Source organism: Cucurbita maxima, unplaced genomic scaffold, assembly GCF_002738345.1.
Source record: "Cucurbita maxima cultivar Rimu unplaced genomic scaffold, Cmax_1.0 Cma_Scf00001, whole genome shotgun sequence".
In the NCBI taxonomy this organism is placed as follows: Eukaryota; Viridiplantae; Streptophyta; class Magnoliopsida; order Cucurbitales; family Cucurbitaceae; genus Cucurbita; species Cucurbita maxima.
In genome coordinates, this window is record NW_019272017.1 from 7,719,216 (window position 1) to 7,733,384 (window position 14,169).

The following is a 14,169-nucleotide window of genomic DNA, read 5'->3' on the forward strand; positions in this document are numbered from 1 at the left end:
TTTTTTTTTTTTTTTTTTTTTTGGTTACTTTTTCCTTTCTTATCTCTCAACTTGATTGAATAGGTTCTAATGTGGCCATTTGACCAAAAGAATCAAGAATTGTAGACATAACTTTTGTTTTGGATTTCCAAGTTTGTCAAAGGCTATTAATTATGGATTGTTGGTATTTCATCGTTTTGAAACTTTCTGAATCAGGATATGGTTGTGTTTAAGCCACAAATACCCAGTCAACAGCAACAACAGCAGCAAATGCAACAACAGCTTCAACAACATCCTCAGATGCAGCAACAGCATCAGCTTTCTCAGCTGCAACAACATCAACAACTACCGCAAATGCAACAACAGCAGCAGCAGCAGCAGCAGCTTCCTCAGTTGCAACAACAGCAGCAGCAGCAGCATCCTCAGCTACAACAGCAGCAGCAGCTTCCTCAGCTACAACAGCAGCAGCAGCAGCTTCCTCAGCTACAACAGCAGCAGCAGCTTCCTCAGCTACAACAGCAGCAGCAGCAGCAGCAGCAGCATCCTCAGCTACAACAGCAGCAGCAGCATCCTCAGCTGCAACAACAGCAACAACAACAGCAGCAGCAGCAGCTTCCTCAATTACAGCAGCAGCAGCAGCAGCAAACACAATTGTCACAGCTTCAAAGCCAGCAGCAGATTCCACAAATTCAGCCACAGCAGCAACAAATGGTCGCGGGTGGAATCGGTCAATCTTATGTTCAAGGTGCAGGGCGATCACAATTAGTTTCACAGGGACAAGTCTCTTCACAGGGTCAATCTAACATGCCTGGTGGAACCTTTATGGGTTGATTGGAGCATTCTAATTACAGTCTCATGCAGATGCTTTTATTATTTCATTAGAATCCTGGTAATGCACGGTTTTTAACCGATCTAGTGTAATTGATGTGTAATAGTGAATTTATGAATATATGCCACGATGGTTCCAGTAATTATAATGTCACATCCATTAAAATTGGAAAAAATGGGACGTTTTTCCTTTAGAGGAAGAAATGGAAAGCTTACTAGTCAGTTGTTTCTTTCCCCCATGAACATAAAAGTAGGACTGTACTAAAATGGTAGTAAAATAATGATAACATATTTGTGATGAGAAGTCTCCAAGAAGTCATGTTTCTGCCTCAAGCCTTCAGGGAATGCATCAAAAAAGGAAATTAGATACCCCCACCTCAACTTTAAAACACAGCCACCATCTTCTAACTTTAATCATACTTTCTTTCACTAATGGCCTCCCACTTTTCAAAATGCTATTATTTTTGTCAACCGGATAAACAATGTTCAACAGCCATAAACCACCCTCGTTTTCATCATTGCTAACTATGTCATTGTCTATTCTAACTCAAAATTTTTTCGATTGAGGAAAAGTTTACTTTTTCATAACAGTTTAATATTTGTTCGATTTAAATTTAAAATACTTAATATAAAAAAAATCTCATACATTGACAGATAGAATCACTCTCATTGTCGTATCGAATCGGGAGAGCGATTATTATAGCAGAATCTAACATGGGGACACTGTTTTCTTCCCTATTAAGTTGGGTGTTTCTGTGCGTTTGAGAAAGACCAGCGATGATGAGAATACTATTCCTCGTCCCTTGATTCAATAACATCATTTTGATTCGCTGTTCTCATTTTCAAGGACCCCTCCTACTTTGTTCTTTGCAGAACTCAAAAAGAGGCAGAAAGGATTCTTCATAATATGATTAATAATTGCATAACTAAAAAATAGCAAGCTTTCACCGCTTTACACATCACCCCAGTGACCCCATATTCTACTCACTATTTTATCGATTTAAATATGGTTTAGTAGATAAGACATCAACCATCGTTAACAAAATCAATGTTTCTTCTTAACTTTCAAAACGTGACATGAATTTTGAAAATATTGTTAGAAGGTAGAACAAAGAGATCCATAATAGATAAACCACGATAATGATCTCTATTGGTACAAAATATTTTAAGTAAAGGCAAAATAAAGTCACGAACGTTTATATTCAAAGTAGACAATATTATATCAACAACGTAGATCTTAAACTTAAACTTTGGCTGTTGTTATTGCTCGACAACCAACACATAAATAGCCACATGGAGTAGAAGTGTAAGAAGACAATGAAACCAAGTAATAACAGGAATACAAGTGTTACGAGAAAATACATTCATTAACTCTCTTACAAGTCAACTTTGCTTTACTTCCCCCCTTCCTACATTTTGTGTACCGCTGATTTCCTTTGTCTTTTTCCTCTTAAACAATGGCCTGAAAACAACGAATCAAGTAAAGCAAAACTAAAGTGGGGCTAATTCTATTTATATTTGGTTTCGATCGTTTTGAGAGACACACACCAAACTCAAAGCCTTTCATCTTTGCATTCGTGTTTGGGCTCCTTCTCTTTATACTACTTTGAACATGGCTTCTGCTTCTGAAGCTCCTAAGGTGAAGCCTGCAACCACCGTGTCCAATGGCTATGGCCTTAATTTCTCTGTTAATTATATATTCTTAACTCTGTTCATCTTCCCAGGAAGTTCTTGAGGCTGACCAGGAATGGAAGAACGGGAAAGAACCAACACGGCAAGCCAAATGGTGGTATGCTACCTTCCATTCTGTCACGGCCATGATAGGTGCAGGGGTCCTCAGCCTGCCCTATGCCATGGTTTACTTAGGATGGTAATGTTAAATCACTACTAAACTCAAAATCGTGTAGGTTTTTACATGATTAGGCTAACCATTATGGATTGATCAGGGGTCCAGGGACAATGGTTTTGTCCATATCATGGTGCATGACGCTAAACACAATGTGGCAGATGATTCAGCTCCATGAATGCATCCCAGGGACTCGTTTCGATCGATATATCGACCTCGGCCGACATGCTTTCGGTGAAAAACTTGGCCCCTGGATTGTGCTGCCACAGCAACTCATTGTCCAAGTCGGCTGCGACATAGTGTATATGGTGACAGGCAAGGTTTTAGATATCACAAAAATGTCTGAATTATCAATGATATTAATATGAACATGCTGGATTGAACAGGAGGCAAGTGCATGAAGAAGTTCATGGAGATGGCTTGTGTGAACTGTGTTGAAGTCAAACAATCTTACTGGATTTTGATATTTGGTTCAATTCATCTCTTCCTTTCTCAACTTCCCAATTTCAATTCCGTTGCTGGTGTTTCTCTAGCAGCTGCCGTCATGTCTCTAAGGTAACAGAAAGAACTGGCTTTAATTTTTTACAGAATATGTTCCATTGATTCAAATTGTTCTTAAATCTCTGCTTCATGTCTGCTACCTTTATTCTTCCTTTCAAATATGAGTTGTGAGTATAAGATTTCCCATTCTTTCAAAAAAAAAAAAAAAAAAAATGAGATCTCACACTTTACTCCAACCTATATGAGATCTCATAATCCACTCTCTTTGGGGCCAGCGTTTTTGCTGGCACACAGCCTCCTGTCCACCCCAGGCTCAACCTCCTTATTGGCACATTGCTTGGTGTCTGACTCTGATACCATATGTAACCGTCCAAACTCATCACTATCAGATATTGTATGTTTGGACCTTTTCTTTCGAGGTTCTTTCTCAAGATTTTTAAAATTCGTCTATTAGGATAGGCTTCATACTTTCATAAATGGTGTTTTTTTTGTTCTCCTCCGGATATGAAGTTTCAGACAAGATGATGATTCAATAAAGATATTAAAAAGCAATAAATGATTTGTAACACAAAGGAGAGTGAGAATTACTTAGAAATTTGGAAGATGGGGATGAATTGATTGCAGCTATTCGACAATTGCATGGGTTGGGAGCCTGAGCCATGGTAGAATCGAAAACGTGAGCTATGCGTACAAGGAAACCAGCGTCCAAGATTCAACGTTTAGAGTCTTCAACGCCTTAGGCCAAATCTCCTTCGCATTCGCCGGGCACGCCGTGGTTCTGGAGATTCAAGCCACCATACCATCAACGCCGGAGAAACCGTCGAAAGTTCCGATGTGGAAAGGCGCGGTGGGGGCTTATATCATCAACGCCATCTGCTACTTTCCGGTGGCTTTGATCGGATACTGGGCTTTTGGGCAAGATGTTGAAGATAATGTTCTTTTGAATTTCAAAAGACCTGCGTGGCTCATTGCGTCTGCTAATCTTATGGTTGTGGTTCATGTAATTGGCAGCTACCAGGTCTAAACAATTACTAAATTCCCTTTGATCTTAACGGTATTGTTGAAAAAAATCTAATCTCTCATGTATGTATGTATATACTCATATTAGGTGTATGCCATGCCTGTGTTCGACATGTTGGAGAGGATGATGAGGAAGAGATTCAACTTCCCTCATGGATTTCTCCTCAGATTTATCACTCGAACGGCTTATGTTGGTGAGTTCTCCTGCAAAAGTTTCTTTCCAGTGAATTCTTATTTTAGACGTTCCCTCCCTGTTTTAGAACGTGGACAGGTTTTTGTCACACGGTCCGTGTCTGGCTTTGATATCATTTGTAACTGCCCAAAATGATAATATATGCTAAGTGGTGCGTTTAAGTTGTAACAAATAGTATTAGAGCCAAATAACAACGAGTGGTGTGTCAGTGAAGACGCTGAGCATAGATTATAAATTATGGTTTTATGTTTCAGCATTTACTATATTTGTTGGAGTCACCTTCCCTTTCTTCGGAGATCTGCTTGGTTTCTTTGGTGGCTTTGGATTTGCTCCAACTTCCTACTTCGTAACATTTCTCTCTTATTCTCTCTTTAATTGTTATGAATCCAAACTGCTCTCTTTCTTCATCTCTTTAATTAATTGCAGCTTCCAAGTGTTATGTGGCTAGTGATCAAGAAGCCAAAGCGCTACAGTCGCAGTTGGTTCATCAACTGGGTATATATTTTGTTCATCCTCATCACAGTTTCATTCGTTAATTACTTAATTACCTAATGATGTAGTAACCAATATGTGTGGTTTATGTTATTTGTTACAGGCAAGCATATTGATTGGAGTGTTCATAATGTTGGCATCCACTGTGGGAGGCCTGCGCAATATAATAGCAGATGCTTCCACTTACACTTTCTATGCCTAAACCCTTTCTAATTTTCTTATGTTTATGTGTGTTTATTTTACTTCTTTATCTTTTCATAATACAATTCTATGTTTTTTATTGGGATCTCACAATATTAAGAGTAACACGTTTCTTGACTTGGGTTCTTTATCATTCATACTTATAAATTCATGCAATATTCATTCACGTCATCATGACCTAGGTCATTGGACTGCCTTTACATAAGTCACGCACGAATTGAGAAATGATCCAAACTTTTAAAGATAGTGAGATCCCACGTCGGTTAGAGAGTGAAACTAAGCATTCCTTATAGGGTTGTGGAAACCTCTCCGTAACTTACACATTTTTAAAATCGTGAGGTTGACAACAATACGTAACTGGCCAAAACATGGGTTTGAGCTGTTACAAAAGGTATCAGAGCGAGACACCAGACGGTGTGCCAGCGAGGACGTTAGGCCCCCAAAGAGGGTGGATTGTGAAATTCCACGTCGATTGGAGAAGGGAACGAAACATTTCTTATAAAGGTTGCACACTAACAATTGCACGCTAACAGTAAGTTTGGGGTCATTCCTGCCATTCTTATCGGTTAGCATTGGAGTAGTGGGAATAACTTGATAGCGAGGGACCAGCTTGAATGGAATGTAGGTGAAGACCAAAAGGTGCAATATTTTTGGAGGAAAAGGATTGTGTGTGTATGCAGATATGTTGAGAGCAGACTGTCGTGGTGTGTAGCATCTCCTTTTTGGGTTGGTGGTGTGGTGTATAAGCTTCGTAGCATATGCCATTCCACTTCAATTTCCTTTCTACTTTGCGTTATATATGCTTTTGGTTCTTTTGCATATGCCTTAGTTGTGAATCACGTTGGAAGCTCCATTGTTTCTGGGTATCAATGGATCAGTCTACTTTCTATTTCAATATTACTTTTCTTACCTTTATTTATTCAGGATTCCCTTTGCTTTATATGCTTTCTTATACTACATTTTACTATTCTTACTGCACCATTACCTATGGATAATATAATATTAGCTTCTTATAAAACTTTAATTTCAAGAAATTAAAATCGGGCAAGTTAAAAACCCATCATTAAACTCTCGCAACTTTCTTAAAAGTTGATAATTATTGTAAATTCATTTTTTTACTATTTAAATTAGAGTACGTACGATATAATATTATAAAATAATGTGATTCTATTGTTTATACATACATATTTCATAGCAAATATGGACTACAACTACACCTTCTCCTTTTTAGATTACCAATTTTGAACTTCTTACAATAATTACCGTATTAATTGAATATACAAAAGTTTAGGACGAGTCAAACGCTGAAATTAAAAATTGGAATTTGATATGAATGAAATAAACAAAGAAAAAGCAAAGTTGGACAGAATGAATAATCACAGCAAGTTTTAAGAATGATAGCTCCTAAGCTTTAAAACAAAGAGTGGGATTAATAGCAAAGTGGGGTACTGAGTTCATTCCCATTCAAAGAAGCAACATTATTCTAAAGTGCATGTCCTGTTTATTAAAGCCCCACCTTTGGACATACAAATCTTCCCTCCTCGACCCCACTTTCCTCCCAACTTTATAAATAAACCCTAAGCTTTGTTACCAAAATATATGCATATATGTGGGTGGATTCTCACATTATATATGTAATATATATACATGTATCAAAATCCAAAGACTTACACTATTGTCAGGTCATGTCCCACCCGTGCATATGCTTCATTCATTCATTCAAAGCATCTTCTTCCCCTTTCCATCTCTTCAAAATCATTTCATCGCCTTTCGTCCTCTCTCACGCCCTTCAAACGCGCTTGTTGTGAAGTGAACTTAATCACACCCGCGCCTTCTCTTCCTCTTCTTCTCCTTCTCTTAAATACTACACCTCCTCTGTTTTCGCTTCTCAACCACTCCTTGCTTTTCTTTATCCTCTCCTTTCAATGGCCACCTTTCTTCTCTTCCTTCTCCCCCTTCTTTACGCCTCTTTTTCCGCCGTTCTCTCCCGGACCTTGCCTCACGCCCCTCAAACCTCCGTGCTCGATGTCGCTGCTTCCATTCACACCACTCGGCAGGTCTTTGCATTTCAGCCTCAATCTCCAATGCGAGATGAAAGTACCGTCTCGGACTCATCTTCCTTGACTCTCTTGTTGAATTCCAGGGTTTCCATTATGAAAACCTCGCACACTGACTACAAATCCCTCACATTATCCAGACTCTACCGCGACTCTGCTCGAGTCAGATCTTTGACTGCAAGGATGGATCTAGCCATTCCAGGTATTACTGGAGCAGATCTTGAACCACTCCCGACTGGTGGTGCTTCGCAATTTGGGATGGAGGATTTCGAGAGTCCGATTGTCTCAGGCGCGAGTCAGGGGAGCGGTGAGTACTTCTCCCGAGTTGGAATCGGTAGGCCGCCGAGTCCGGTTTACATGGTGCTCGATACTGGTAGTGATGTAAGTTGGGTACAATGCGCGCCTTGCGCTGATTGCTACGAGCAAACCGATCCAATTTTTGAGCCTACTTCCTCTGCTTCTTTCACGTCTCTGTCCTGCCAAACACAGCAATGTAAATCGCTCGATGTTTCTGAGTGCCGGAATGGTACTTGTCTCTACGAGGTTTCTTACGGCGATGGTTCTTACACCGTCGGCGATTTCGTTACTGAAACTGTTACTCTCGGCTCGACTTCTCTCACCAACATTGCTCTAGGCTGTGGCCATAACAATGAGGGTTTGTTCATCGGCGCCGCCGGTTTGCTCGGACTAGGAGGCGGCTCGCTCTCGTTCCCTTCGCAGCTTAATGCCTCGTCTTTTTCGTACTGTCTCGTGGACCGTGACTCTGAATCCACCTCGACTCTCGATTTCAACTCACCGATTCCTCCCGATGCCGTAACCGCGCCGCTGCACCGAAACCCTAATTTGGACACTTTTTTCTACCTCGGCATGACAGGGATGAGCGTCGGAGGTGAAATTCTTCCGATTCCCGAGACGTCGTTCCAAATGAGCCAAGACGGAAACGGCGGCATCATCATTGACTCCGGCACCGCCGTGACGCGGTTGCAGACCACCGCTTATAACTTGTTGCGCGACGCGTTCGTTAAGAAGACGCACGATTTGCAGTCCGCACGTGGCGTGGCGTTGTTCGATACTTGTTACGACTTGTCGTCGAAGTCGAGAGTCGAAGTGCCGACGGTGTCATTTCACTTTGCGGACGGGAAAGAGTTGCCGTTGCCGGCCAAAAATTACCTGATACCGGTTGACTCGGAAGGAACATTTTGTTTCGCCTTTGCCCCTACCGATTCAACGTTGTCAATACTCGGGAACGCACAGCAGCAAGGGACACGTGTCAGTTTCGACCTCGCTAATTCGCTCGTTGGGTTCTCGTCCAACAAATGCTAATTATTATTTAGTTCTTATTTTAATAATGGAATTTTCGTCTTAATCCCGTTCTTTTATTAAGCTAATCGCTCCATTTTCAACAGGCTCTTGTAATATAGATGATGAATAGACCACCGGTTAACGGTAACTGGCAATAGTCGTAAATTCTGAGATGGCATGAGGGCAGTACTGGAAAGAAGTGGATAACGTTAGGATTTACGAGGTCCAATTAAAAAATAGTTTTTGTTTTTTGTGGTGAAATCCAGAGGAATGGGAAACAGTTAAACGGTCAACTGCAAGTTGCAGGTTAGTCGTACGTTGAACATTGGATGCCGAGGCTGTGACGTTGATTGGTCTGTCTTTCTTTAGCCTTTAGTTCTTGTCATTTCCAAGTTTATTTGTAATATTTTTTAGTTTTTGATTAATAGTTTTTTCCCCCTTAAAACTTTATTTTAATTCTTACAATAATATTCTTCTAATATATTCCTTTGTATGTAGTATAAAATGCAAATGTATATGATGTATTAGGTAGTATTTTATTAACCACCAAAATTTATATAATATATTGGATAAACTTATAGATTTTATTTTACTTGTAATACTTAATCAATGATTTAATACATATAATACATCGTGCAATTGCATGTGCATCTTTGTCGTCTTACATTATGAATTACATGTGGACATCTATCTTGCACAAATATATAAAATAAAGTTGTCATATATATATATATATGATATTTTAATTTTTTTTTTTCATGTTTATTTAGAGATAGTTTATCCTTTAAATATTTGAATTTATAAAATTATTTTTCAACTTAAAAAAAACAGAGTATTACAAGTAAGTAGATATATAAAATAATTTTATAAAAAGTATTTGAAAATTGTTTCAATTAAAAGTAGGTAGATTTATACAATAATATTGGTGAAAATTGAAGCTTGAAAGTGGGAGTGCGTTTAGGTGAGGTAGACCGCTTATTATTCGTTCCCATTCATAAAGACAAATTAGGAGATTTTTTTTTTTTTGATTCCTCCAAACTTGAGTTAATTTTAAATATTCATTTTTTAGATTAATGCTGATTTATTTAAAACTAAAATATCTACCAATATCATCATCATTATCTTTTTATAAACTCTCTAACGATTAGAAGGAAATTAGAAATGTAATTCCTCTATTATTATTAATATGTACATTAAATCACTTCAAATAAATGTTTTACGTGAAAATTATTATTTGATTAATCAAGAAAAAATAAATTTATTTATTTGACAAATATATATATTTTTAAAAAAATATGTTGAAATTCACGTGTCAAATCATATGTCTAATTATGTTTAATATATATTAAATTCAACCGTATACAGTGATGTTTTAACCTTTTAAATTAATATTCCAATGTTTTAATCAATTTAATGATTTTTAGAAATTAACACAAACAAACCTTAATTTAATAACACACTTTTTCTTTGTTTAGAGCCTAAATGAGAGTTTTTTAATTAATAAAGAGTAAAATTTTAAAAATTTGAAATATCCAATATATTAAAAAAAAAAATGTATAGGCCGACTAATTAATCGTGTGAAAAACGAGGGAAAAAAAGTATTTCATATTCCGTAATTAAAAATGAAAATAAAATCTTTTTTTGGGAAAGAAAAAAAAAAACGTCTACATCTTGACCGAAACGAAGAACAGCATCACATTATTCCTCCCCTTCACGCGGACAATGAGCGCGTGGCATAAAAACTCCTCGATTAGTGGAAATGGAAATGTGTACGAAAGCGAACAGCCACATTCCTGTACAAATTTGGGAGTGATTCTGTTCCTCTCTCAAATATGCTACACTGCCTGAAAATTTCAATTTCTGAATTCTGATACTTATTTTCTGTAAAGAAGCCCTAAAAAGCGACCGTTTGATCCACTCTTTCCATCGTTTTCCTACCACTTTTCACGTTTTTACCAACATTCTCTTCAAAAGCTTCCAATTCTCAAATACATTCAAAACGATGGCTCCTTAGTTGTTAGGCTATTCATAATGGCCGACTCCGGTAGCGCCTCTTCTTCTTCCTTCGATTCCGCCTCCATCGCTACCGTCGATCAGGTGCAGGTAAACCCCACTAGTCTCTTGGGTTCTATTCAATTTCTTGTTGTGGCTGCTGGGTTTCGTTTACTTTTACTGATAACTTTTGGTAAATTTCTTCTTACTTTTTTCTTGTTTCATGACCGATCATTGGGGTTCTTGTGTTTCTGCTCTTTTTTCTTTGGGTTGATTACAGAATGCCGTTCGCGGTCGTATGAGTGGTGTCGGAGGCCAAGCGCTGTCGGATGAATCGTCACGCTCTTGGCGAGACGTCTTCTGGTCCTTTGCGTTTATCATTCATTTGATCAGTGTGGGATTTGTGCTCGTGGTTCTGGGGCTTAATAGGTTCAAGAAGAGCAATAGGTTACAAATCGATAAGTACACCAATACAATCATGGAGAATCGGGTTGGATTAACCGAGGATTATTGGCCGCTTTATGCTTTGGCAGGCGGAGTTGGAAGCTTACTTGGATGGACTTGGTTGTTCTTGCTTGGTTCTTTTGCAAATCATGTAATGAAGATTTCTGTGCATATTTTGACTACGTATCTTGCTGTGATAAGTGTTTTGTGCTTCTGGGGACAACTATTTTTCTGGGGTGTAGCATTTGCAATTGTGGCGGGGTTGCAGTTCCTGTACGTTATATCAGTTATAGACAGGTATGAGGTTGAATTATGAAGAATTTTGATAGTCATTATGTGAACTATGTGAGTGAAAGTAGTGTTTCGGTTTATATGTGTTGGGCTCTATTTTAGACATGTTGCCCTTGAGCTCAGCTATTTGAGAATTAGAATTGTAAATGAACAAAAGATTGGACTAGGTGATCATTGCAGTCTTCTCTGACCTTGTATTTTTCCTTCCATAGACTGCCATTTACACTTCTAGTTTTGCAAAAGGCTGTAAAGATGGTATCCGGGCTTCCTGAAGTTATTAGAGTTGCGTATGCTTTCATGATTGTCATGCTTTTGTGTATGGGAGTTTGGTCTTTTGGTGTAGCTGGGATTGTGGCATCGAGTATGGGTGACGGTGGACGCTGGTGGCTACTTGTGGTGAGCGGGCAAGTTTGCTCTTTGTTATGTCGCTTTATTTGGAGATAACAAGTTTGACAGAAGAGCCATTGAATGTTAGTTGAATTTCTATGATATGACCATTTCTATTTGCAGGTTTTCTCCATAAGCTTGTTTTGGGCTGGTGTTGTTTTTTGTAATACTCTACATGTTATAGTTTCGGGAATGGTGTTTCTAGTCCTATTCCATGGCGGCAGAGAGTCATCATCTATGCCATCAAAGTCATTGATGAAGGCTTCACGGTATGCAGTGACAACATCTTTTGGTAGCATTTGCTATGGATCGCTTTTTACAGCTCCCATTCGGACACTGCGGTGGGAGGTATTCGTGCAAACTCTTTATCGCCTTCCACTTTGTCGATTGGTTCTTTTGGTTTATATATCTCAAACTAATTCGATAACTTTCAGATAAGAGGAATCCGATCAAAGATTGGCCAGAACGAGTGTCTGCTTTGCTGTGTTGATTTTTTGTTTCATCTCGTCGAGACTCTTGTTCGTTTCTTTAACAAATATGCGTATGTCCAGGTATTCCCTTTTATCTAATGTCAGGTTGAATAATTAAGTTTGAATTGTACTCTGAATTTTGTGAATTTCTAGTATGGTTTCTCCATGATTACCGCATAGTTTTCCCTGCATCTCTTTGCTTCAGATAGCAGTTTATGGTAAAAGCTTCAACCGTTCAGCCAGAGATGCATGGGAGTTATTACAGTCAACCGGTGTCGAAGCTCTTGTTGCTTATGATTGCTCGGGTGCTGTTCTTCTGATGAGCACCATCATGGGTGGGCTCACTGCTGGAACTTGCTCAGGTATTTGGACATGGATTAAGTGGAAGGATAAGGTGTCGATGGTGGCATGTACTGCAACATTGATGGGAATGGTCTTGGTAAATATGTTTTAAAAACTTATTTTCCTTAACTATTTCGTTTATCAATTGAGTATTAGTTCTAAATTGTTGTGAATAAACTGTTCTTTGATGTCTATCTTTTTTGAAAATTTCAGGTAGGCCTTGCAATAGTAGTTGTGGAAAGTGCCGTTACATCCATCTACATCTGTTATGCAGAAGATCCATTGTTGATTCAGAAATGGGATGCTGAATTCTTCAACCAGATTTCTGAGATGCTTCACCAGCGCCTTCAGCATCGGAGTGCACGTGCAAGGGAAGTGCTAACGGGGAATCGGTTTGACAGTTGCAGAGAAGACCTCGAACAGGCATGAATTTCGATACCACCATGCACAACCTAATTTGTTAGCTTTATTCACTTGAATGCAACTACTTTTGTTTGAGTTTTGGAGTTTACTTTTGTTACTGTAACAATCATTCAACTGTGAAATAACATAAGATTCCGAGATTAAAATATATTAGTAACTTGAAAATTTTGACGAATATTGCAACTTTTGAAAGAAAAGTAAAGTTGGGAAGTTCTTTTTGCAATTTAGCCTCCTGAAAACATGGATGATCCTTGGTCTTGTCTGTTTAGTCTGTGTTTTTCTTTTCTCTCATGCTTTCTCATCCTTCCTGCAACACAAAATCAAGAAGTGATGTTATGTTAAATATTGCCTTGTGCTTATGAAACTCGAAAGTCAAGACAGGAACATACTGAAAATACTGTATCTTTTGAATTGGACTGCTTGAGGGATGAAAACTCCTGTTCCATTCCCATTCTCCCATGAATTGACATGCCAAACAGGTTCTTCTAAATCATTCCCATTTAGACACCAACTCAAGTTTCTCTCTGCCTGTGGGTGACAACGACCGCTTTGTTCTGCACCTCGTTTTGCTGCAGTTTTGGGAGGTCGTTCGACGTCTTCGTCGTCATCGTATGTTGTCAAAAGTAGAATGATTTGTTTCCTAATCTCAGCATAGTAACTATCATCTTCTTCTGCTACTTGTGTGTTGAGCTCTGCTTTGAAATCCATGGTTATGGGGATTCTCCTGTGTGAAGTGAGATTGGGTATAGAATTTTATAGTGAAATGAGACCAAATAAAGTACTCTGCTAGGAGACAGAGTTGTGACAGATACAGAAAATAGGGGCTCCATTTGAGCGTTAAGCTTACACGGCTCCTGTCTAGATGTTAATTGCTTCATTAATGTCATAAACTTGTACATTAAGATCAATTGGCCAAGTGAAATGGAATCAATTCAATGATTTTTTTCCCTACATTAAAATCAACTGCCCTCCAAATTTGGATAATCGTAGAACTAACTTAACTTTTAAGTAGGGTTACCGTTTAATTTGATAAAATTGAAAGACAGCGTTGTGTTTCTAGTTATTGTACATGTACTCCCTCGCCTACTTCCTAAACTTGGTATTAGACACCAAAATAGTTCTAATAAATAAATATCTACTTGTTAATTTGGAATCTTATGTATTATACCCCATTTTTACCAATTTGACTAATTAATCTCAATTAATTACAATATGTCAATGCATCCATTTCAGCTAATTACTTATTAATTGCATCCATTTCTTATCTACTCCACCATTTGGAAACTGTCTCTGATGTGCGTTTCAAATCAAGAGAACACAGCCCTTAACATTTCTTCTCATACATTCTTCAAATTTGTGGATTATTCGCCGGAAAACGCTACTTTTTCTCTTCTCTACCGT

General features: G+C 38.4%; 5 protein-coding genes across 6 annotated transcripts in view; 4 read left to right on the forward strand and 1 right to left on the reverse strand.

Moving 5' to 3' along the window:
* The window catches only part of LOC111497789 (mediator of RNA polymerase II transcription subunit 25-like), a 12,292-nt gene extending 11,263 nt beyond the window's left edge, over positions 1–1,029 (forward strand). Inside the window, exon 15 of the mRNA XM_023149120.1 lies at positions 196–1,029. Coding sequence (XP_023004888.1) covers positions 196–810 — 615 coding nt within the window. The 3' untranslated portion in view covers positions 811–1,029. The remainder of the gene's footprint in view (positions 1–195) is intronic.
* LOC111482126 (protein ASPARTIC PROTEASE IN GUARD CELL 1-like) overlaps positions 1–8,837 on the forward strand; it is a 26,630-nt gene extending 17,793 nt beyond the window's left edge. The window contains exon 3 of the mRNA XM_023127827.1: positions 6,896–8,837. Within this exon, the coding sequence (XP_022983595.1) occupies positions 6,986–8,440 (1,455 nt within the window). The 5' untranslated portion in view covers positions 6,896–6,985 and the 3' untranslated portion in view covers positions 8,441–8,837. The remainder of the gene's footprint in view (positions 1–6,895) is intronic.
* Positions 2,217–5,121, forward strand: LOC111479065 (lysine histidine transporter-like 6). The gene is made up of 9 exons (XM_023123569.1): positions 2,217–2,446; positions 2,532–2,677; positions 2,754–2,968; positions 3,040–3,208; positions 3,779–4,172; positions 4,263–4,368; positions 4,622–4,713; positions 4,794–4,862; positions 4,963–5,121. Exons 1-9 carry the CDS (start codon positions 2,420–2,422, stop codon positions 5,059–5,061), a joined length of 1,317 nt encoding a protein of 438 aa, XP_022979337.1. The 5' UTR covers positions 2,217–2,419; the 3' UTR covers positions 5,062–5,121.
* Positions 8,838–10,214: 1,377 nt separating the features above from the next.
* Positions 10,215–12,916, forward strand: LOC111477654 (CTL-like protein DDB_G0274487). Of its 2 annotated transcripts, none has more exons than XM_023121615.1 (7): positions 10,215–10,516; positions 10,692–11,152; positions 11,359–11,542; positions 11,657–11,881; positions 11,968–12,084; positions 12,209–12,442; positions 12,559–12,916. In XM_023121615.1, exons 1-7 carry the CDS (start codon positions 10,451–10,453, stop codon positions 12,772–12,774), a joined length of 1,503 nt encoding a protein of 500 aa, XP_022977383.1. In that variant the 5' UTR covers positions 10,215–10,450; the 3' UTR covers positions 12,775–12,916. The 2 variants fall into 2 exon arrangements, with proteins under 2 accessions (XP_022977383.1, XP_022977327.1); XM_023121559.1 differs by having other exon boundaries at positions 10,216–10,522.
* A 57-nt stretch (positions 12,917–12,973) lies between these two features.
* On the reverse strand, positions 12,974–14,066 carry LOC111485239. Its single transcript, XM_023132074.1, has 3 exons — positions 14,043–14,066; positions 13,158–13,492; positions 12,974–13,075 (listed from the first exon to the last, which is right to left on the reverse strand). Exons 2-3 carry the CDS (start codon positions 13,474–13,476, stop codon positions 12,993–12,995), a joined length of 402 nt encoding a protein of 133 aa, XP_022987842.1. The 5' UTR covers positions 13,477–13,492; positions 14,043–14,066; the 3' UTR covers positions 12,974–12,992.
* Positions 14,067–14,169: the final 103 nt, after the last annotated feature.